This window comes from Sarcophilus harrisii, chromosome 4, assembly GCF_902635505.1.
Source record: "Sarcophilus harrisii chromosome 4, mSarHar1.11, whole genome shotgun sequence".
NCBI lineage: Eukaryota > Metazoa > Chordata > Mammalia > Dasyuromorphia > Dasyuridae > Sarcophilus > Sarcophilus harrisii.
In genome coordinates, this window is record NC_045429.1 from 159270158 (window position 1) to 159296277 (window position 26120).

The 26120-nt window shown below is 33.0% G+C and overlaps 1 protein-coding gene across 1 annotated transcript in view; it reads right to left on the minus strand.

Annotated features, from left to right (window-relative positions):
• The window catches only part of PDE7B (phosphodiesterase 7B), a 168482-nt gene that overhangs the window by 27070 nt on the left and 115292 nt on the right, over nucleotides 1–26120 (minus strand). Inside the window, exons 3-7 of the mRNA XM_031964224.1 lie at nucleotides 21684–21835; nucleotides 20125–20188; nucleotides 11889–11984; nucleotides 8772–8872; nucleotides 5984–6115 (exon numbers count right to left, since the gene is read on the minus strand). Of these exons, the coding sequence (XP_031820084.1) occupies nucleotides 5984–6115; nucleotides 8772–8872; nucleotides 11889–11984; nucleotides 20125–20188; nucleotides 21684–21835 (545 nt within the window). The remainder of the gene's footprint in view (nucleotides 1–5983; nucleotides 6116–8771; nucleotides 8873–11888; nucleotides 11985–20124; nucleotides 20189–21683; nucleotides 21836–26120) is intronic.

Genomic DNA, 26120 nt, shown 5'->3' on the forward strand with positions numbered 1-26120 from the left:
GCTTCTCTGAACTCATGAAATATAAAAAGACCTGGCAGAAGGATTATTGATTGCTGGGTGGAGGACCTGAGGAAGAATGTGAGCAAGAGTTACACAGGAAATTATATAAACTTGCCATCTGTACCAATGGAGAAGAACTACTCCAGTAGTTGAGATTGTAGATCTGGAAGTTTTAAAGTACTCAATGACATCAAGCTTATCCTGTCCTATTTGCTGACTCCATCAGATTTTAGGAGGTAGCTTATTTTTGTTGCTCTATGTTTTTTCTATCCCAATGCATGTCTTCTTTGACATTTCACCCCAATGGTTTGTAATCTCTGACCTAAGGGAAATCAGGAGAGAAATGTCTAAATGCATTTACTTGGCTCTAAATTGCAGAAGATGTTCAAGCAGGGAACCTAACCTCTTGGTTACAAACAATGGAAATATCACTGTAACCCGGCCTTCCTTCATGTGTTCTGGCCCTTCCTCTATCTCAGAAAGAAGAATAGGCAGGACATTGCGCTGGGAACCTGTTATCTGTCCAACCAAAAGAGCAGAGATATGCAAAGGAAAGAGAGGAAGCCCTCCTCTATTTGGATCTGTTCCTCCTAAGTCAGTGGTATAGTGAAGTCACGCTAAGGGTTCTGGCAGTATTCCTCTCTACTTATTTTCTTTGATAGGAACCTCCAAAGTGCACACATAGTACCTCAAATATTCCCTTAACCAATGCTAAATTGAATGCGAAAACCCCACATTTTGTTCAGTCATTATAGAGTTACATTTTCTTTAATGTCTCTATTTTTCTCTTTAAATGAATTTTTTTCTGTATACAAATAATAGATTTTTTTTGCTAACAATGTCATGAATTGAATTACTCAAATATCTTTCCAACTCCTGTATAATTTCATTTCAGTGATTAAAAGAATGAAGGGAAATTGTGGTAAAAATCTGAATTTTCACTGATCCTACCTGTATAATTTCATTTCAATGATTTAAAAAAATGAGGTGAAATTATGGTTCAAAAAAATTCTAATTTTTCATTGATCCTAACAAAACATTTATTTATTTTTCTTTTTATAAATTTGGAGATTTTCTTTCTGTTAAGCTCAGTCTATGTATATTCTAAATTAGTTTTCCTATTTGTTTCTTGGACTTGAAATCTCTCTAGGATTATATATGTCAATTCCTCATCCACAACTTCATGCAGAGAGTGAAGATTTTTGAAGTACTGTGGTAGAAAAAGAGCTAATTTGCACCTGGCAAGAAATCTGTCTTCATAGAGCTTTTCCATTATGATAGAAAAGGTTACCTTTTAGACAATTATAGTAGCATCAAACTTCTTGCCTGGGGATAGGACTGTGATCTGATGTTTTTATTAAGTCATTGCTAGTTTGTCAATCTCTGCAGACCAGCCATGAGATACAAGGATTGCTTAACTGATAATGTGATAGGCTCATTAAAAAGACTCTTTCCAGTAGCAAAAACTATGTGGGTCAATTGCCATTGAAACTACTCATTATTATAGCCTCTCATCTATGTAATGGAGATAATAATAATAATGCTACTAATACCTATTTGACAGAGTTATAGAGATCCATACTCAAATGACACACTATATATGCAGTGCTTTGCAAAAATTAAATTATCCTATAATTGTATTATGTAATATAAGTGTAAAATGTAGTATAAAAAGTGGGGATTGATCACATCAATCTAGTTACCTCCTTTTACCTAAAGTAAGTGATAAAATGCTTAACCACTTAGATGAGAGCACATTTTGATTGAGTCAAATCCATCATAGGCAATCCAATTAAATTATACAGATTTTGATAAGTTTAGCTGTCTCTGATGGACCAATGGATGAAGTGGAAGTGACATTGTATAGGAATAGTGTTTAGATTGGCTGAGAGTTGGCCATGCTAACCTATGGATTAGCTATAAAATATCAGATCTCAGATTGGGTCTGTCAGAAATTTATAGTAATGGAGAGAAGAGAGAGCCATTATTGAGAAGGAATGCTTATGATTTATGGAGGGATATGCTTCTATTTTGGTCTTGTCCAGAGAAGGAATTCCTGAAAAAAATTTTTTGAGGTTCTGAGGACTTCCCATTTTTTTTTTTTAGCATTCTATTAACATATATTGGAACAATTGAAACTACCCCCATATCTAAAGGGAATACTTTGAAGATTCAAGAAAAGGGACTTAGAGGACCTAGGGATTCAATCTTTTTATCACATCTTAATTTGAGCCCACTTTCCCATGAACTCTTTGTATATTGTGGGAGAGTGTGCCATATACTTTTGGAGCAACGTTTTATACCCATTGTTCTTACTGTGTTAAATATTCCTTTCTAAAATGATTCTCAATGGGTAATTCTGATAGGAAGCACATTGGGGGGGGACCTGTGAGCAAATAGCATCAGAAAGACAATTGCCAAATCATCAGCTTAAGTTTTCTGTCAATTACATTGTAGAGACTATTTGTTAAATTGAATTCTCATAATTTTCTCTTTCATAAAGAGACTGAGAAATTTGTTTTCAAAAGAATCCTAATCTCAAAATTTTAGGAAATGAAACCATTTGTTTAAAGAAGCTAAGAAGCTTTTAGTTTGGACTGAAATTTGCCCTCTCTTGAAATTAATTTGTTGATCAGCACTGGATATTTAATAATTTCACTTTTCTATTTGGTGATCTCTGATTTTTTTTTTTTGGTTCCCTTTCATAACCATAGTACATTATGACTTTTTAAGAATCATATGCTTAAGTACTAGTGCTGAGTACTTATTTAATCATGGGATATTAGAATTTCAATCTAACCTTGGGCATAAACTACTCTATAATCCAGAAAATTCATGTTAGACAAAAATATTGATAGATTACTTATTATTCTTAATTAAGGGACATTTCAAATATGCAGAATTCATAGTTTTATGTGATAAGAAAGAAATTAGTAGATACAATAATAACAATAAATAGCATTTATTTGGTCATTATGGTTTACAAAGCTTTTTACATATTATCTCATTTAATCTTCCTATCTGAGAAATTATAGATATGGTTATTGGATTTTATGGTAGTATGGAATGTAAAGACTGTGGTAATGGAAAGTATGTTTAGAATATTAATACATCAAGTATTTGCTTAATGTATGATATAGGAAATCTCAAGGTAAAAAGAATAGTTAGTACTTGACCTGAGAATTAGTACTTGACCTGAGGACATTGTGGACTTTTAGAAAGCATTTCTGTCTTTTTCAAGTAAATATAAATTCCTATACTTTCTTTGATGACTGTAAATTTTGAGATATTTTTAAAAGCATTTTTTTGTCTTTAATTTTTCCCTTCATCTTTTCCCACTATCATCAATTCATCACCTTGCAATCAATCTGGTGATAATGAGCTTCTCCCTACAGCTTGGTAACACGGTGGATAGAATACTAGGCCTGGGGTAATAAAGACCTGAGTTTAAATTTGCCCTCAGACATTTAATAGCTGTGTGATCCTGGGCAAGTCATTTAATCTCTATTTGTCTAAGTTTCCTCATCTGTAGGATACATATAATAATGGCACCTAACTCCCAGAGTTGTGAAGAACAAAATTTAATAATTATAAAGTGCTTAGCACAGTACCTATACAAAATGCTATATGAATGTGATTATAACTTAGCCAGATTAGTCCTCTGGCAAGAGACGTGATCTATAACTGCTCCCTAGGAAATAATGACTTTCCAGGTCGGCAGGACCTGCTGGGTATTGTATGCCACTGGCATAGTCTTCAAGAATCAGAATGGCACAACAAGGCAGTAATATATGACTTTAAGTATTATCAATAAGTGTCTTTATTGGTTTTCCAATATCCCTTTCTCCATAACCCTTCATCTTCTTGAGACAAAGACTTTGAAAGAGAACCAACTATTCTCTATTTCCCTCTATGTTTTAGCCCTAATAATTTAAGGAAAAAGTATGTTTTTCTTTCTTTGAATCTCAGTATAATCCTGATCCACAGGATTTTTATCTTCTTTTTTTGCTTTATTTATTTATTTATTTATATTATTATTATTATGCTCTTTTATTTGCAGATTAAAAGCTAAGCAGGTTACTGCAAGATGGGAACTTGGCTAAGCACCAGAACCATTGCACTTATTTTTTTGTAATTTTTTGTTCCCTATTAGTATTTGCCATATGGGACATCCATAATACTTCTCTCTTAGTGGAGGTCCTCCTTGATACATCAGGTGAACTTCATTACTTTCAACAGTAAATAAGAGTGGCCTCCAAATGGATTCTCCAAAGTGTAGCATCTGGGGTAATAGCTGCCATTTATAAGGGATCAGGGGCAGCTAGGTGGTACAGTGGATACAGCACCAGCCTTGAAATCAGGAGGACTTGAGTTCAAATGTGACCTTGGACACTTAACACTTCCTAACTGTGTTCTGAGCAAGTCACTTAACCCCAATTGTCTCAGCAAAAAAAAAATTATAAGGGATTTTTGAAAACCTCTTTTAATACTAGATTTCTTTTGAACAGGAATCATCATCTTAATTCTAGATTTGGTTTTTGTCAAAGAGAAAAGAATACTCCCTAAAGAATCTGATGGAATTTATATTTATTATTTCTGATAGAGAATTTTTTATCTAAGAAATAGTTATAATAAGAGATCTTGAAATCACCAAGTGCCAATTTGATTAACTTATTCATTTTTTTCTTATTTTGAAGCTATTTCATTGTGACAAAAGCAAAGAAGGTACAATAGTAATTTTCCTGTGTTGCAGGTGTGACTGCATCACTCCCCAGCTCAATAAAGTCCAGTGGCTCCCTATTACCTCTAGCAGCAACTATAAATTCCTTCTCTGCTTGGCCCTTAGAATTCTTTACAACCTGTACAAATCTTTATTTTTAGTTATATTATATATTATTTTCTTTTATGCACTTCCATGGTAGAATCAAACCTATTCTTTATTGCATGATACTATTCATGATCCCACTAGTTGCTAGAGCCTTCTCCTTTCTGGTGTCTCAGAAAACCTCAATGTACTTTTAAACTTTTAGTAGATATACCTATCTGTGTATTTATGTGTGTACATGCTGTCCTTGTTAATCATGTGCAAACTTCTTCAGAGTAGGGACTGACTTTTTTCTTGATACATCTAGCACACAGCACAGTGACTGGTATATAGTAGGTGCTTAATAAACACTTATTGATTGGTCAATTGATTGAAAGGAAGAGCTATTCTCTCTTTTCTTCCAATAGCTCTCTTTTAGAGACAATTTATTAAGTTCAGAGATAGTTCTATGGGATGTGGAATAGCCCTAGAAAGAGGAGGGTTGACCATGGACCATTGATGTTTGCGTATATTCCAAAAAGGCTTAAATCATTCACAGGTCCATCTAATGAAAGGCAAATGATCTGGTGGTCTGGTTTAGATCAGGACATAGCTCTACCCACCCAAAGCAAATCAGAATTCCTAAAATAACCTTGGCAATACATTTTTTTTTTGTTTTTTAAACTGATAAATCCTATACTAAAATATTCCTCTGATACTTCATCATGGCAGGGCAAAACAGACTATGCCAGTGGACAGAGAAATCTATAAGTATAGACTCAGTAATGGATTGTCATTCTATTGCCCAAGGTTCTGAGTTTAGAGAGGTTATTAGATTAGCTGCAGTGAGGTGAACTTTTTTAGTTATACCATTTGTGGCAGACAATCTACTGAGTTTTAAAGGGATTTTGATTTCTTCCAGTAGAAGGCATACATACATGGACACAATGACAAGTAATAGAAGTATTAAAGAATGAGAAATGATCCTGGGTAAGGTCATTCTTCTTGATTTAGTCTTTACTGGTTTACGATTTAATCCAAGTCACTGAGGCTGAGCCAGAAATGCAGCCATCTTTGGAGAAGGAGTCAATGCTGAGTAAGAGGCTAAGAGCAGTTTTCTTCACCGTGTTTCTTCTATGCATTATTTGGATAACAAATTGAATTACTAAGTTTTCTTACCTGATATAGACTGCAAAGATAGTGATTAGTCTTGATCAAAAATGGTTGGTTCACCCCTGGGTGGTCTACATCATGGGCTGCAGCTGATAGCAGTCCAAGCATAATGTCCAGTGGTGTGAGGAAGCTGCTGAGCTGTGGAAACAAAGGAAGAGCAATTTACCAATTTGTTCCTATAGGATGATCAATATTTCCTTCCTTCCTTCCTTCCTTCCTTCCTTCCTTCCTTCCTTCCTTCCTTCCTTCCTTCCTTCCTTCCTTCCTTCCTTTCTTCTTCCCCCCTCCCTCCTTCCCTCCCTCCCTTCGTCCATCCCTCTCCTCCCTTCCTCCCTTCTCCTCTCTTACACTCTTTCCTTTCTCTCTTCCCCTTTCTTTCCTTCCCCTCTCTTTCCTTTCTCTCTCTTCCCCTCTCCTTTCTCTTTCTTTCCCTCTCTTTCCTTTCTCTTTCTTTTCTTTCTTTCTTTCATTCCTTTTTTTTTTTTACTAAACCAAAATGAATCATTATAACATTATTCAGTTCCTTTGATTATGAAAAATGTATTAGGTCTTCATCGATTGATGACTGTTTTGCAGTTCATTTTTTGGGATGATACTCTCAGTTATTCAACTTGTGGATTATGTAAGTCTGTTCTCCCTCTCTTCACTGCTAATCTTTTGAATATTTCTTGTTAGTACTTCCATTAAATTATTAATAGGAAGAAAAGGAATAAATTAAATTGGCTATTGGTTATCACCTTAAAAAATGAGTTAGTGAAGGAAATTTTGAGACTAAAGCCAATGGCATTCTTATATTATCCAAGAATTCAAAATTGCCAAATCACCCTTGTCACATGTTACAGTAGGTTGAAAGAGGACTCAACTACAGTAATGAAATTGAATTGTAGTATTTGAATACTATCTTCAATGTGCAATAATAGTCTGGATTATGTGAGATCAAAGGTATCAAGGTATAATAATATAATATAATATAGTATGTAATAGTATAATTCAATGGTTTTCTATAGCCATAGACCCAAGAAAAGAACTTGGGAAGCAATTTACAACTTGCTAAAGTTGATATGTAGCTTCCATCACAACCTTAAATTGGAAGCATTTTAGGGAGAAATATTGTATGTCAGAGAAAAAAAGATGGTATCTCAAGCTAATTCCTTCTAGTTACTGATGCTTCAAGATTCCCTTCCCTGTGGTAGTTCCCTGATTTTATTTCATGTGAACTACCCTCTATCTTTAGATATCTTTTCTGCTCTACACTTCCCTGATTAATCATCTGAATATGTTGCCTTTGCATGTGCTTAGCTTCAACCTCAGTCCAGCTTTTTGTTCATCTCTTAGTTTTTGGTTGGAATAATTTTGCCCTTAGATTTGGTTAACAATTTTGTATATTGTTAAATCAGGAAGGGGCCTTTTCTGACAACTAATCTAATACTTTTGAAGGTCAAAAATCTTTTGATTTTTGAATTAAAAATTTTTGATTTTGATTTGGAAAAAACCTTTTGAAGGTCTGAAGAAGCTAAATGATTTGTCCAGATATATAGTTCTGGGATTTTTTTTTTATTTAAAAGAAAGGACCTAGTCAGTATTTGATTCTCAGGTACCAGGTTATGCATAATTGTACCTAGAATTAGCTTGGAACCTAGCATAGAACCATCTGCTTTATGAAGGGCATATTCCTTTGATTTTGGCTTTATCATGTCACTATATGATTCCACATGAGTCTGATGCCATGGAGTTGTGCTCAGAAGTCGCTATGTCACATTTGGCCTATAGTCATAATTTGAATCTGAAGTACTTCCAAGTTCACTTTGGAAATCAGTGAATTTGGAAATCAGTGGAAATTTGTGAATTAATCCTTAGTATGACTCAATATGTTTTCTCAGGTCAATAAAATCACTGGTATTTGTTAGTGACAAATGCCCACTTCTAAGTATTTTACATATTTACCAGCTAAGTGAAAAATATATGACTATGGAGAATGTTCTTCTCCAAATGAAGCTTTTCCAATATATAATAAGAAAAAGATAAGTCTTCTTGTACCTCTCTCTCTCTGAAATTATCTCCCATCTAATCTTCTGTGTTCCTATTTACACATTATCACCCCCATTAAAATATGAGCTTATTGAGGTCAGAGATTGATTTTTCCTTTTTTCCTATCTTATAGTATATAGTGGCAGCCAGGTGGTACAGAGTACTGAACCTGAAATCAGAAGGACCTGAGTTCAAATCTAACCTTAAATACTTATTAGCAAACAGACTAAGATTAAGTTTGTGAATGAGATTTGGATTCCTGGAACATGACTTAAAATATAGGTATGACAGGTACAAGGCAGGTAGGCAGAACAATAGGACAAGTAGGTGACATAGTGGTTCAAGTGCCAGCCTGAATCAGGAAGACAGTTTTTTCTGAGTTAAAATTTGGCTCAGACACTATCTTTGTCTGGGCAGATCACTTAATCCTGTATATTCAGCTCTTATCACAGTGCTTGGCATATGATAGGCATTTAATACATGTTTATTGACTTCCTGATTCATCTTATTGAGCTTGAAAAATGAGGATGATACCAGCATTTACCTCATAGGATTTGAGGTAAAGGTTGATGAGCCAATGTAGATAAAAAAGTACTTTACAAACTTTAAAATGCTTTAAAAAAGTTTTTTTCTTAGCCATGATCACTTTTCTAAAAGACATGAAACTAAGTTTTTCTAATGTAATGGATGCTAACTGAAGCAAGAAAATCAATTTATCAAGGTTTCCAATTTGTCATGGAGAAGCAGTTATGTCATCATATCTTACCTTAGGCTCCATTAGAAAGCAGTGCATGGCCTGGGTGACGTCAGCTGCGTGGACAGCATTATGATAAGGATTTTGGCTATGGTAATCTTCTTGAACCATAACTGGCAGGCAAGCAAATATTAGGATTATGCACCATCACCTTCCAAAGCATTTCCAAAAGCTTAAACAAGGATTTCACTAGGATCTGGGAGTTATTTTTCTTTAAAAATATTGACATCCAGAAGTTGTGCAGGCTGGGGACCTTCTACAAATCTATATAGTGTGCATGCTTGGCAATCTTACTGGATCTTTTTTTTTTCTTCTTTTTTTTTTGAGGGGGTTTGGGGAAAGGGACTAAAAGGATTTGTGAGGCCCTAGAGAATTCCTGACCTCCTTCATAAATCACCCCTTTCTTGCTCTCATGAAGGCTTTCATTCAGAAGCAAAATAAATATGTAGAAATAAGAGCACATTTATTCCACAGTATCATGTAATTATTTTAGGGTGCTGCCATTTATGAGCAATATGTCATCAAGGTATTTTCCTTTTAAAAATTTTGTAGCAGCATAAGGTTACTGATCTCCAAAGGATCGTTTACTGCTTGCCTAATACACACTGACTTAAGGAAATACGCGTACCTGGGGTTCTTGCTTGCTTTGGGCTGGAACTCGAGTTATAGAGTGGTCCAAGTGGGGATTTGGGTTTGTTTTCACCTTGTTAAGGTCAAATTATCATCTTATCCCTACTCTTTTGCTGTCCTTTTCCAGGCACAGAGAACTCTTTGAATAAAAGGGAATGGAGTATGGGGACAGAGGAGGAAGGCATATTTGGTTGACTGTTTACCATAGCTTTTAGTCTGGTATATAACTGTAACAGGCTTATAATTAAGACTGACTTCAAGGTACAAAATAGTCAATATATGTATTTTAACTATTGAGGACTACAAATGTCACTGTGTACTAGAGGGACACATGCTCTGTCATTTATTGCTGGAATTTTGTAGTAGTTAGATAAGACAACTATTGTAATCCTCATTTGTTTTTAATATTATTGTTTGACATTTTAAAGTTATTTATCTGAATGGATCAGTGTAGTCTAAGAAAACTTTGAAAATGCTTCTCTAAAACCCTTTTTAGAGACTAAAAACTAACCACACAAAATACTTTTATGCATAGCATCTCTTTTCCATAGCCACATGTAATTAACTCTAGACTGGCTGTACTTTTAGGAGGAAAACAGGACTACAGATATTTCCACACATTTCTATTGGAAAGAATGTATTATGTGATATCCTTCCTTCCCTTTCTCCTGCAGAAGGTTCATTTTACAATTATAGCTTTCTTGGACTTTCATTAAAATGAGTTTGCATCTTCTGAGAACAAATTTACTAATGGTTAGCAGAAAGTACTTTAGAAACATGATGGGTGGCAGTGGGAAGCCACTTTGGAATATAAAATGTATCCTAGATAATCCACAGGTAGATAATTGGAAATATGCTAAAAGCCAAAACAATTATCTATGCTACATGGTAATGAACAAATGAACTTACTGAAAATTAAGATTACATTCTACTTCAATATTTCTAATAGTCTGTTAGACATTTCCTCCTATCTGTCCTACTGACATCTCAAGCTCAGCATGTCTCAAACCGAACTCATCATGTTATCAAGATTCACCTCGTTTTTCTTCTTTCAGCCCTTCAATTTCTGTTGATATTTTTGCTATCCTCCTAGTCACTTGGGCTTAAAATTTGAGTGATCTCTCTTTCTTCCCTTCACCTCTGTTTCAATATCCATTCAGTTGCCAAATTACGTTGACCTCCTGCCTCCATGTCTTCATATCTGTTCCTGCAAACTCTAATTCAGGCTCTCTTCATCTCTCTCATGGACTATTGCAATACATCTAAACTGCTCTTTTAATCTCTCCTGTCTATTCTTTATACCATTAGACTGATAATATATAGCTTTGTCCACATTCAGTCATTTGCCATAAATCTTATAATGCTTGTCCATTGCCTACCAAATAGAGTAAAAATTCCTTATCATGGAATAGAAGATCCCTTTCAATCTAGCTCTTAACTCTTCCTGTCTATTCCTTCTTACATCCTCTACATTTCATCCATATTTCATTCTACTCCCCTTCATGTATTTTATTATTCTGCCTAATATTTAACTATAAATAACTAAATCATATAAGATGATTTATTTTTATTTTATTTTAAAATATTTATTCATTAAAATTTAATATATAAATATAAAATATGTTTTATATAAATAATAAAAATATAATTTAAAAACATATTACATATAATATAAATATATAAATGTTAATATAAATATAAATCAACATTTGTTTTATTTTTGAATATTTATTCACAAAATAAATATTTTATTTATAATCAATAACTGAATCAGTCAAACACACTCTATTAACTGTTTTTGATCATGCCATATCGAAAAAGAAAATTTCATGATAACTTTATTATATTTTTTAAAGGAATAGCAAATTGTACATAAAAACTTTCAGTTTCCTATCCAATTATCTTTTTTAACACTATTATTATGAAAATGGTTGTTTCATCTCATAAATTTAAAAAATACTAAAAAATAAAAAAGAATCTTCTCCAAGCTCTAATAATTTTACTTGTCTTTCATGATCCAGGGTCTATTGCCACCTTCTCCTCAAGACCCTAGTTTAATAAAATGATATTTTTTTCCCTTGAAATTTTCATATACCATTCTGTACCATATATATTCATTTTCCATTGTAACTATTTTTAGATAAGCGTGATTTACCTTAAAAAGAGTGCTTGCAAAAAAAAAAAAAGTGTTTTCAAGCATTTTGAGGTAGAGAATGCATCATATTTATATTGTTATTTCTTACAGTTTAGCACATAGTGGAGACTTAAGAATGTTGGCTAAATTTTTGAATTTATCACATGGAAGAATTTCTTGTCATTTTATTTATGTGAATTATTGTAGATCATTCTTCACTAGTTAGCAATCTTTTTCTACACCAATCTTTTAAGAATAAATCTGGGCCCTCACAATGTCATGCTGTTTGAGACTGCTGGCCCTTCACATTAAAAAGCAAGCTGTTCTCTTTTTCAATGTTTGGAAACACAAAGGAAATTACTTACCTAAAAACTTATGTAAGGTCACCATGTCTAACTGAAAATGATGAATAAGACCATGGGTGTTGAAGAGGTGGCACAGCAACGTGACCAGGCTGTTTCCTAAAGGAAGATGTGAATGTCAGTAAACAATAAGATGTTCACAGAATCTGATATCAAATCTTTCCTAAGGCTGGGCTTCTTAATTTGGTGTCCATAAGCAATTAAGGGGGTCGTGCAGTCATTTGGGGAGGGTATGTGAACTTGGATGGGAAAAATTACATCTTTATTTTATTTTATTCATATTACTATTTTTCTTTGTAAACTTGAACATTTTATTTATGCATTTCAAAACATTCTGAGAAGAGGTCCATAGTCATGACATAAAAGAGGTTAAGAATTCCTGCTTTAATGGAACCAATTTTCCACCTTATTTTTCAAACATTTAAGGAGGAATGAAGACACCATTATGGCCTAGCTTAATTTAAGTTTTCCTTAGCTAATTTAACCTGCATAGGCACTCTCTATGCTAAATTCAACTAATAACAACCACAAAAATAAAAAAAAAAAGAAAGTTTCTGTTATGACGGAAATTTTTGCTTATTTTTTTTTATGTTTTTTTAAAAAAAATATATGTATAGGGGCCACTAAATGATGCAATGGATAGAGCACTGGCCCTGAAGTCAGGAGGACCTGATTTCAAATGTGAGACACATTTTAGCTATGTGAACCCAAGCCTCACAAAAGAAAAAAAAGATAAAATATATATAGTATAAATGTCTTATACATTAGTTCTCTCGACTTCAAAAATCTTGATAAAACACTAGAGTGATATTTTCAAGGGTCATTCATAAAGAAGTTGGTTAAAATTCACAGTTGGAATTCTAAGGTAAAATTTACTCATAACACATATATACATACACACACATCTGTTTGTAGAGAATGTCAGCATGAAATTTATGAAGAAATACTAAATTTCAAGCTTTTATTTTGTTTTATTTTTTATAACAGATGGACATAACATATAGCTGCATTCTCAACATGGAAGTGCATGGTAATAACAAAGCTGCTGCCATATATATATATATATGCATACATACACATACATATACACTCTCTCTCTCTCTCTCTCTCTCTCTCTCTCTCTCTCTCTCTGCTGGTAACAGTATGCTGTTAGACCTGTGCTTTTATTGACAAAAGAAAATCCTAGTAAGGAAATGCCCTTTTACCAAAGCAAATTGCCAGTAGCTCTGTGTCTTATCATCTCTGAGAATTAGATGCTGGTGTACTGAGAGATTTTGATTAGTGTATAACTGATCCTGAGTATTGAACCCAGGTATTATTGACAACAAGAGTGATCCTTCTACCCACTACTTAACTCTTCTTACAGGTCAGTGTTAGACTAAGCTCCTAGTCTTCCTAGTCATGTTACAAATGTATATTTGCTATGCCTTATAATGGAGAATAAAAAAAATCAAACTTAGAAAGTAATCTGAAATACTAATTAATTTGAAAGATAGATTTAAATGGTAAATGAAGATATCACTGTGTGTATATGGAAATAATTACTTCAGTTTTACCCCCCTTCTTAATTTTGATATATGGGAGAGAATACTTTCCAAAAGATTATTATAGTAAAATAAAATATGAGATAGCTCCTTATGATATCTTTTACCTACTTAGCACATCGTAATAATAAAGGTTTATTGATTACTTGTGTGACTACTAGTAAAAGTAGATAATATAATTACACATGCACATATACATACATGCATATATATGACAGAGCATTGGATTAGGAGTTATGAGATCTAGAGTCAGAATATGCTTCAGATATTCTATTAGCTAATAACCATTGACAAGTTATAACCTCTCAGAATCCTAGTTTTCTCAACTGTCAAAAATGGGTGTAAGAAAAGCAGCTTTATACTGCTTAGTATTTCTCAAACTTTGGGTCCAAGCCCTTCTTTACATTCTTAAAAATTACTGAAGACTCCAAATCTCAAAGAACTTTTGTTTATATGAGTCATATCTGTAGATATTTCTATGGTAGAAATAAAAATGAATAAATTTTAAAATAATAAACTTATTTTATGTTAACAAATAAAATATTTTAATGAAAATAACTATTTTTCCAAAACAAAATACATTTTTACCAAACAAAATACAATTTAGTGAAAAGAGAAATTTTTTATAAGTCTCTTGAAAGTCTGGCAGTTGGATTTGCACATTTATTTCTGTATACAATATGTTGCAATACGTTGTTTTGGTTGAAGTACATTGAAGAAAATCTGGCCCTACAGAGATATATAGTTGGAAGAGGTAGAAGTATTTTAACAGGCAAATAATGTTTTAGTATCATTATGAAAGTAATTTTGACTTGACAGCAACCCTTGAGAGGGTTTTGGGGTCCAAAGAGTAGGGGTTCAAAACCATACTTTGATAATGTATTTTGAAAACTGGTATATATAGAGAGAGTTGACCTTAGACTCAGAAATACAGCACTCAAGCCCTGCCTTTGACACATACTGGCTGGGAGACCCTGTTTTTTTTTTTTTTTTTTTTTTTTTTTAACCAGGAATAACTGTCTAGTTTTACTACCTGTGTCACAGGTTGTTGTAAGAATAGTGCTTTTGGCACATTCTAAGATGGACTGGCCCTTGACTTTGACTTGAGTTGGAATCCAGCCTTAGATACCTATTACATTTATGATCTTGTACATGCTATAGAATATGCTATTATTGTTATTATCATCATTATCTATTGCTATAACATGAGATTGCTCTTATAATTAATACAATAAAAATGAGTTTTTTTTAGTATCTTTGTGATAGCATATGTTTATAATTAGGAAGAACCTTATAGATCATCATCTGCTCTGTGTCATTTTATAGGTGAGAAACCAAAGCTCAGAAGCTCAAAGTCAAAATTTTAACCCAGGTCTTTTGATTCCAAATTTGGCCCTTTCCTTATACTTCCCCATTAAGCTTGAGTATTATGAGTTTCATTAGTTTATTATAATATAAAAGCCATAGTAACTTGATATAGTAAATCCTAAAAAGATATATAACTTTTACACACAGAGTTATTTTAGCCAATTGACCAGAAAATTGAATTCCACTTAACAAAATACTACTACCACATAATATGACCTTTTTTCATTCCTACCATTTTTCAGCTAGGTAAAAAACACAATTTTCTTTAGCCCTTAGCTACCTATTTGGTTTTCATTTATATTTAGGTAAACTTTATAAGGGAATTTATTGTTTTGAGGCTTGACTAGAAAAGAATACATCTCATTTTCTTTGCTTTACTATATTTTGTTTTGTATATGGAACTTTTCTCAATAGCAAAAGAACAATGTGGTCATCCTTGCAACCCTATTTCTGGTTTTCTTTCACATCCTTTTTATTTATTTATTTATTTTTTTGAGGCATTTGGGTTAAGTTTTGCCTGGGATCACAAACCTAATAAGTGTCGAGTGTCTAAGGATGGATTTGAACTCAGAGCCTCCTGATTCCAGGGCCAGTGCTCTATCCACTGTCCCATTAGCTGTCTCTCTCATGTTATTTTGCCACTGAGAAAGGTTCCATAAATAACACAAATCATCCCAGAAGCACTTAATTTCAGAGTTGAAAGTAGTGTTCTAATAAATGTTGACTATCTGTGTTGGAATACTTCTAGTAAAAAGAGAATCTGCTGATCTTTGGATAGCCTCTGGGGTAACTAATGTCTCTTTCATACAAGTATTCATTTTAAGGAAACTTTGCTCATTGGGGATGAGGAAAATTAATCTGAAACCTTATCCAAATGTGAACATTTCCAATCCTTGAAAACATCTATTATGCTTCATGATCACATATTAACAGATTTACATATTGTATTAAGTCTAGACCTCTCCCCAACACGGTCCTACACTTGGGCTTAAGAAATAAGTATAGGATTAGAAAGGCATGACTAGAAAATAGTTCATTTGAAAAATATTTAGGAGGACTTGAAACTCCACTGTAACATTACAGTAAAAAAAAATTCCTAATGTAATCTAAGGCTTTATTTTAATAAATAAGTAAATAAACAAACAAACAAATAAATAAATACAGCATCTAGTACGAGAGAGGCAGCAGTCATTTTCTCATCCGCCCCAGTCAGAACATCTCAGTAGGACAGTGTTCAGTTCTGGATGTCACCTTTTAGGACGGATATTGACAAGCTGCCATGAACAACTTGGATCACAAAGAGACCGTGTTGGACTTTATATTTACTTTTATGATATTTCATTTTTATTAGATTTTAACCTTTCATTTTGGACTACCAAGACACTGTTGCAATGTTACTTTAACAACATAACTGTAACTTAGAGTTTCCCCTCCACTCCATTATCATTTATATAGTCTGTATCTATCTATAGTTAGATATAGATAGATATATATCTCTCTATAGTTATACACCTATATCTATATGTACATGTTGTTTCTTGCTAGATCATCAATTTTTTAAGGGCAGGAATTGTTTTATGCTTATTTTTTGTACCCCTACTACACATCATAATAGCGTAATAGCATATGCACAATAGGGCAATGTTGTAAGGAACAAATGAGATAATAATTATAAATCACTTAGTACAGTACCTGGCATATGTATAAATGTAAATTCCCTTCCCTTTTATGATTGAGGAACTCATTTTGGTTTTTATTTCACAAGGTAGTTGAGAGGTTTTTTTGGGGGGATTAGTGTAAAATATAATTTGTCTGGATCTTTATGTTCAGTGTTACAATATAGCATCAATGAGTCCAGTTTCCCACACAACCTAGATAGCTTTGCATAAGAAATTCATGGCCAATGCCATCACTTTATGATGGCCAATAATTTCACAATCCATGTTGTGAAATTGTGAATTGTGGGTGTAATCTATAACTCTTAAAGTGCATGTTCCATTAATGGAGGGGCTAATTTTTTTTAATTTAATAGTCTTTTATTTACAGGTTATATGTATGGGTAACTTTATAGCATTGACAATTGTCAAATCTCTTGTTCCAATTTTTTCCCCTCTTTCCCCACCCCTTCCCCTAGATGGCAGGATGACCAGTAGATGTTAAATATATTAAAATATAAATTAGATACACAATAAGTATACATGACCAAACCGTTATTTTGCTGTACAAAAAGAATCGGATTCTGAAATATTGTACAATTAGCCTATGAAGGAAATCAAAAATGCAGGTGGGCAAAAACATAGGGATTGGGAATTCAATGTAATGGTTTTTAGTCATCTCCCAGAGTTCTTTCACTGGGTGTAACAATGGAGGGGCTAATTGATAGGTGTCATCTTTTCATGTGAAGTCACAGAAAAATATTTTAAATTTTAGTAGTTCATCTGATTCAGAATAACTAATCTACTTCACTATAACAGAGTCTGAGCAATTAGGTGATGATAGTTCAACACGGGTCTTCAAGATTTCTTTGTGAAAAACTAGAGAAATTTTCACAGGTCAACCTATATAGCAGAAAAATAAGTCAAAAGAGCATTGGCAAATATCTGGTGTTATTGAATTGTTTAGTCACTTTTTTAGTCAGTTTTTCACATTATTTTCATAGTAGATATTCATCTACTCCTAAATTATGGAGTAGATGTAGGTGTTTTATAAAGATTAAATGAAATAATGATCATTAAGTACTTTAAAAACTTAAATTTTGTATAAATGCCATTTATCATCATCATGACCATCACTTTCAGACTCTAGTTACTGGACCTCCAGTATAGAGATGATTTTGTTCTCTGAATCTTCTACTGCACTTTTTCTAAACTCAAGTAATGTTTATAGATCAACATAGGGTTATGCTGGTAAATATTTATCTGCTAGTTCCTCAAAAAAAAAAAAAAAAGAGCAGGCACACATACTTTTGAGTTTAATCTGTGTAATTAACATTTTCTTAAGTCCAGATAATCAATAAGATAATAACCTAAGTCCTAATTTGTAGTGATTTCTAATATGAAAATGTTTTTACAATCAGCTCTCATAAGCTGGATCCTGCTAACTCCTGGATAGACTCCACTTTTGCATTGCTTCTTATTTTCTACCACAATCATGAAGTCCTACCTAAAACATAACCATAGTACACCAAGCATTTCTTCTGATGATATCAAATAGATTTGTACAAATTAATACAACAATTTTTGTTAAGTCCTATGACAATCACTTATGATATTATTTCCAGGAACACATCACTGTTGAGTTGCCTATATATTGCTACCCTTTTTTTTTGAAGTGGGAGCTACTCAATAAGCTCAGTTGATGTGATTCAGATCAACAAATTCTAGGTTAAATCTCCTATTACATTATCATCATAGTTTTTTAAAACCCTGTTTGTATTAGTTCTTTATCCATAAAATAGAAACACACTGGAGAATAAAATGGCAAACCATACCAGTATCTTTGCCAAGAAAACCCCAAATGAGGTCATGAAGAGTTGGACATGACTGAAAATGACTCAACAACAAACTCAAAGAAACACTCCACAAATCACAATCATCATAAAGAGAGGAGAACCAATCCAAATACCTATTAATGCCTCCACTGTCTTGCCTCTTCTATTCATGGTGTAGTAAAAAGAGTCCAAAGGATCTGATTTCACAGTCTAGATGAGCCAGTTCCTATCTTGTGTGACATTGAGAAATTACTTAGTTTCTTCAGACTCTTATCTATCTATGAAATGAGGTTGGGATGAATTACCTCTCAAGTTTTATCCAGCTCTAAATCTATGACTTTCTGACCTTGCATTTGCTCAATACTCTCCAATCCAGTAACAACTGTTTCTTCTGCCTCTTTTTGGATAACTCATGCCTAATTGCTCTATCATTTCTCCACTCATTTGAAATAAATTTGGTCTTAATACTAACTGCCATATATCAGTCATGCTGCTATTCCTTGAAATAATAAGTGTTTCTTGCAATTGCATTGAATTACTTTTAATCTCAGGTGTTCCAGTAGCAGAGAGAATTATGGAGGGAACTTTACCCTTGACAGTCTTAAGTGACAAATGCCTGTATACCTTTCATGGTCCAGCTGCACATAGTCCTGTCTCCTAATAGTAGTATCATTAATAATGATGATGATGTGATGATAATGATGATGATGTACCATGATGATGGTGATAAGGATGTATATAGCATGTTACTCACAATAACCATATGAAGTAGGTGCTATTATTATTTCCATTTTGTAGATAAGAAAACTGAGGTTAAAAGATGTTTATAGTAATTTGCCTTGGGTCACACAGCTAGTAAGTATCTGAGGTGGTATTTGAACTCAGATCTTCCTGTCTCTAAAACCAGAATGGACTACTACTTGTTGCAAAAATAAGTACCACTCATTGTGTTTGGGTTGCCATTAAAGCCTAATACCTTTGACTATCTGACAATTTGCTGTGCTCTCAAGATTTGGCCAAAAGGTCCTTTAAGAAATCTAACCTGTGATTTTTAAAAGTGTTCTGGGGCTATTAATGACAAATAATCAAGAGCATAGGGTTGAGGCATATTTATAAATGAAAGTGATAGAAAAACAAAAGACATTAAATTAACAAAACATCTTTTAAAAGATAAATGACCAAATAGAACTTTTTATTAGGAGAAACAATATATATATATATATATATATACACACACACACACACATATATATATATATATATATATATATATATATATTAGTAAGGGCTGATACATACATGCTAACTGTTACATCTTAAGATTCTTTAAAGCATTTTACGTAAATTATCTGTTTTGGCCTTCATAACAATTCTATAAGTTATATATGACAAATATTATTATCCCCACTTTACACATGAGGCAACTGGTTTAGATTGAAGTGAATTGGGATTCAAACCAACCTTTCTCCTAAGTTCAGATTTTGTCCACTTTTGCTATACCACAGCTGCTTCTCAAAGAAAAACAAATGGGGAGGAGTAGGAAACTAAGGCTATGGGGACAAATTAATTTCTAATTTTCCTCAATCTGGCCCTGTTTATATAGTGACGTCTCCATGTGTATCCAGAGCACTAGAAGAATGATTGAGTTTGGCCAGCAATAAACAGTGATTTTTAGATTTATAAAAAATGTAAAAAAAAAAAAAAAAAACAAACCCAAACAAATCCCAAACCAAAAAACAAACAGGAAATGTAATACAGGGTAACAAATAAATAATCTTATGGAAATCATTGTAAGTTAAGGCTTCTATTACAAAGAGAATTCTTTTAGATAGCTTACCATTTGTCAAGCGATCAAATAAGAAGATGTCAAAATCCCACGTTCCCACTTTGGAGAGCATATGCTGAAAATACAAATAGAAAACAGCAGAACAGATGAGTAATGTTACAGATTGTAAAACTGACTTTGGTAAATAATTACATTAAACAATAAAAAAAGTGCTAAGTTTTTATACAGTTGAAGCATCATAGGCACATTCTCTTAAAAACTGGGTTCCAAAAGAATAAATCCTAATTCTAATAGAAGAGTCTAAGTCTATCTTTCTACCTCATTTGAATTTATTTGTATAAGTATGGTCCAAATGGCAAGCTACAATCAATAACCCTGGTTAGAAATCTTATCTTTAACTAAAAATGACATCAAAACCAGTAATGAGCACAAAATAAGTTTATTCAACAAATATTGGGAGATTCAGTAAGAGGCTAAGGGAACAGACATGTAGAATGCAATTTTAAAATAATTTATTTTGCTTTGAAATGTATTAATCTGAAAATAGCATTTTTGATGTTCTAGGAATTCATAATATTTCAAGGAAAACCATGAATACTTTGAAAACTTCGATTCTGAAGAACCTGAAGAGTGATCTCAGTTCTCATCTTCCCTCTTTGTTTTAACTCATTCTTATTAGTTCAACTTAATACATTTTAAGACTAGGAAGCATTATCCCTTAGACTGACTCAAAATACAGATATATAGGATTGATGATAAAAGTTTACATTTATGTAATATGTCTCAGTTTACAAACTTCTATCACCAGCCAGTCGTCACATTGGGTTTTTTATTGTGACATCTTATTGCCAAACTTTTTGTTTTTTCTACTACAGCCTATTAAATATTTATTAGGTGCCAGGAACTATGCTAAGTATTAGGGATCCTAAAGAAAAAAAATGAAAGAATTCCTGAGAGTATATATGGGCAAAATACAAAGTAAAAGTTTATTTATCTATTATTTATCTATATATCAATCTGTCCATTTTGGGGGAAGTCAGGGTGGGGATTTCTAACAAGTAGATTGTCTCCAGCCAGGTATTGTAGAGATTTTTATGAAACTACTTGGAGAAACTTTTCTGAACTTCTTCAAGAACTCTAGTCAATAATATTTGGAGAGTTATGGTACAAAGGATTTGAATTCAATGGAATTCAAACTGGAATTTGGAAGAAACTGGAAGAAACTACCCTTCTTTATTTAGGAATGGTATATATAAATAGGAATTTAGTAATTAAATTAGGAATATAAATATATATTTATAACATAAATTGAAGTGGAGGATTTATTGGGTTAATTTAAGGGTAAAAAAATCTGGCTGGATAATTCATCATGGCAAAAACATTTGGTGAATCAAAATTCACTTGATAATTGCCAACTCTCCATTCCATTTTGTGCTGTACAAATAAACTCAGGCTTTGAGCATAGAGTTGTTGCAGGGGAAAATATTAGATGATCCTCAGGGGAAAATATTGAGTGCTCTTTGGACTGTTCTATTTTAGAGTAGTTAGTTAAGACATAGTGTAGCCCATTACACTTCTGAGAAAGGGCACTACAGAGAAAGGCTTCCTACCCTTGCTTGGCCCAGGTAATCTTCATCCAGGAAGTGCAGAGGGGTTGGAGGTATAGCTCCTCGGAGTAGCCGGGATGCATGGAAATATCTTTGAAAGCTCAGCAATCTTTTTACTTTCTTCTTGGTACCAATTTCCCCTGAGTGTGCTGTGTCTATGAAAAGAGATCAGAGAGGAAACTGTAATGAAAAACAAAGGGATGCAAGACTATCCTTAAAAATTATCACTACTTACAAATACAGATGTTGTGGGCTTTGGTGGGGGTTGAGTCGAGGAGAGAAAGTAAACCTACAATTTTGTTGGTGTATAGTGATTGGTGTAGTTGTTACATACCAACGAGGAAACCAATGCAGACAGCTACTCTTTGTGAAGTTGTCTGGGGAAACTGAGAGATCAAAGAAACTAAAAGCAAATGGATTTGATTTTTAGACTCTTATAAAAATTATACTAGTGATCCCAAAGTTTTCCTAAAAGCTTATGATGTATTTGTGTAAATTAATGGATAAAACGACAAATTCATACAGGTGCAGTGTTTTCTTATAGTATCACTCTGATAAACTATAGGCTTGTTGTTGTGTTCAGTCGTTTTCAGTCATGTTTGATTCTTTATGATCCTGTTTGGATTTTCTTGGCAGAGATAGTAGAGTGATTTGCCATTTCCTTTTCCAGATCATTTTACAAATGAGAAAATTGAGGAAAATAGGGTTAAGTGACTTGCTCAGGATCACACAGCTAGTAAGTAGTGTCTGAGCTCAAATTTGAACTCAGAGCTTGACTTCAGGCTTTCTATCCACTGCACCACTTAACTGCCATGTGATAATTCTTTTGGCACAAAATTTTTTTTTTTTATTTAATAGCCCTTTATTTACAGGATATATACATGGGTAACTTTACAGCATTAACAATTGCCAAACCTCTTGTTCCAATTTTTCACCTCTTACCCCCCCCCCACCCCCTCCCCTAGATGGCAGGATGACCAGTAGATGTTAAATATATTAACATATAAATTAGATACACAATAAGTATACCTGACCAAAACGTTATTTTGCTGTACAAAAAGAATCAGACTCTGAAATATTGTACAATTAGCTTGTGAAGGAAATCAAAAATGCAGGTGTGGCACAAAAATTAATATTTATCATGTCATACATTTATTACAAAGGTACAAGACTATTCTTTAAAAATATCACTACTTAGACACATAAATGATTTAGGATTTTTGGTCTGAGTGGAATCTTTAGCTGTAACAAATATTGTCATGGGTTAGTTGGGACTATTCAACTTCAACTTTTAATTTCTGTGACCAGTAGGAGAAAAAGAAAATATTGTATATGTTTATAGTTGAGGAAACTGAGATACAGAGAAAGAAGGGTTATGATTATTTCCATTCAATTTAACAAGCATTTGTGAAGTCCCTACTATGTGCTATGAGTACTGTGAGACAGTATCAAATACCCAATAATTAGATCTCTAAAATAAATTAAGACTTCCTGGCACTCACCAAAGATTCTAGAAAGTACAGACTTCTTTCCCTCCCCCCCCCCCCCCCCCCCTTTAGGAGACAATCTGAGTTAAATGACTTGTCCAGGGTCATGCAGCTAGTACCTATCTGAGGTGGGATTTGAATGAAAGTTCTTTTGATTTCAGGGCTAATGCTTTATCCACTGTGCCATCTAGCTGCCTCAAGTGAAAACTTCTTAAAGGAAATATACTTTTTGATTAGTGATCATGGGAGATTTTGCTAGCAAGGATTTAACTAATTACATAAAATTACATAATATTAAAGAATTTGAAAGACATATGTAGCATATTAATTACATATAATTTTATTTTATTATATTGTATATTTTATTTCTAAATAGAATTTAAAATTGCATTATATTTATAATTATATTTTAATATAAAATTATATATAATTATATGTAATTAATACACTACATATGTCTTTCAAATCAAGTCATTTGGAAGAAAGCATGTTGAATGGACCTTCTGTGGAGGATCTACATTTGGGAGGACAGGAAGAAAAAAAACATGGATAGGTTGCTTTGTATTGTTGGAATGAGTGTCCACTTTAATGAGGTCGTAGATCCATTGAAGTATCAAAATAAATATTCCAAATAAAAATGTAATATTAGAAATGATTGGCAGAAATGCTATTAATTACACACTGAGATCAAGGTATACTTTAGCCCTGTTGAAATACCATGACTTTTGCCCTCAGGTTCCCATACATTCTTTTCCAAAGAAAGTAGTAGGATATACTCAACTTTAACAATGAAGCAGGATTCCTATAACTCTTTGCTTCTTTCAGGATTTCATGTCCTGATTCAAGGATAATTTAAGTTTTTGGTTAATCAAATTTACTATTTATAATGACAGGACAGTAGTTTGAATAACAGAAAACCTAGGAAGAAAGGGATGGAAAAGTTTCCATATATATATATATATATATACACACACTTCTTAACCTAGTGATAATGAACAGTTAAAAATTGTAAAGTTTCCCTAACTCATGCCAAGAAAGTTGGAAAACCCAAAACTAGATAATTTTGGGGGAAATACATATATATACATATATATGCATCTTATACTTGTAATAACTTGATAGAGAAGAAAATGCTTTTTTAATTAAAAAATCTAGATAATTGCTTTTCTTAAATTATGGTCATCATCTTGAAATGAAGCACCTTGAAATGAGGTTTGGGAATATTTATACATGAAAAATATTAGCTTTATGCTTCTGAGGCAACTGGGTTACATAATGGATAAAATACTAGAATTGAATGTAGGAAGATCTTAACTGATATCCCACCTTAAAATATATTAGCTCGGTGTACTTTTGTGCACTCTTCCAGTCATTTCTGCTCTATCACTTTCCTTGTCTATAAAATGGGGATAACAGCAGCACCTACCTCCAGGTTTGTTGTGAGGATTAAATGAACTAACATGAAAAATATTTTACAAAAAATGTTATATAAATACTGTTATTTTTCTTCTTCTTTGTTCTATCATTGGGTCCTTCCTATTTTCATCCAAGACTAATACTGAGGTGGTTTGGCAATAAAATCAATTTTTGATGTACCAGGAGACAGACAGTAACAGAGAAATAGAAATAAAAACAGAGACAGAGACAGACAGACACACACATAGAGTGACAGAAACAGACACAAATAGACATACTAATATAATAATATTCTAATCTGCTAAATCCCATGAAATATTTTTAAGTTCCTGAAAAATTCTCTATTCTGATGAATTCAAAGAAAATTTCCAATGTGTTTAGTGTATGGCAGGAAAATGATCTGTAGTTTCCTTGGGGACAATGACTATCTCAGTAGTTAAATAATTGTAGGGGCTAACAACAATTATAAATATTGTATTTGATAGAAACAGAAGCATCCAATCAAATCTCAAAAGTGATGCAAAGATGGCATAAAACAAGATATTGAAAGAAGGATAATTTCTTTCTGAAATTTCACAGAATCATAGAATCTTAGAGATGGAAGGTAACTTGGGAAGACATCTAGTTCATTACCTTTTCTCTCCCCTCCCCCTTCCTCTTCAAGGAATGAATACTCTTTATAGCACTCCCAATAAAGGTCATTCATCTTCTTCTGGAAGATCTTCAGGGACAGGAAACTTGTTATCTTTTCAGGAAGCCTGTTCTATTTCTGAACAGCTCTAATTATTAGGAAGTTTTCTCATATTGAGCCAAAATTTGCCTTGCTTATAATTCTACTTACTGGTCCTACTTTTGCCTTCTAGGGCCAAGCAAAATCATCCTAATCCCTTTTCCAATTTGACAACTCTTCAAATATCTGAAAGATAACTGTTATCCTCACCTCGCTTCTACTAATCATCCCTAGTTCTTTCAAGGAATCTGTATAGTCTATAGGAAGTCTTTTGGTAATCCTAGTTCCTTCTTCTCTGTAAAGCTAATATTATATTTTTCCAAATTTGCAATTAGATGTAATATTTCAGATTTAGTTTGATGAAGACAAAGTTGAGTAGCCTTTCTTAGTTCATTACTTTCATAGTTCAATAACATTTATTTTTTATACCATTATCATTTCCCAATAACTTCAATGCCATCAACAGAGCCTTCTCTTTTAATAAAGAAAAATGTCATTTCCCAATAACTTCATTATCATCGATAGAACCTTTTCTTTTAAAAAAATAATGAAGCAAAACTATTTCTCATAATAACTACTGAGCAAATGACTTGAATAAGGTAGCCCAGTGGCTATGAAAGATAACAGATAGACAATTTAAGGAACATATTAATATCCTGATTATATAAAAACAATAAAAGGAGGGCCTTTTAGCATTTTGGAGAGATCATCCAAGGTGGCAATGATTGTTTTCTGAACCCCAAACTAGGACATATTTTTTTTTCTTCTGAATCTAGCATGGGCATTTATTTTGGTATTTACTTAAGG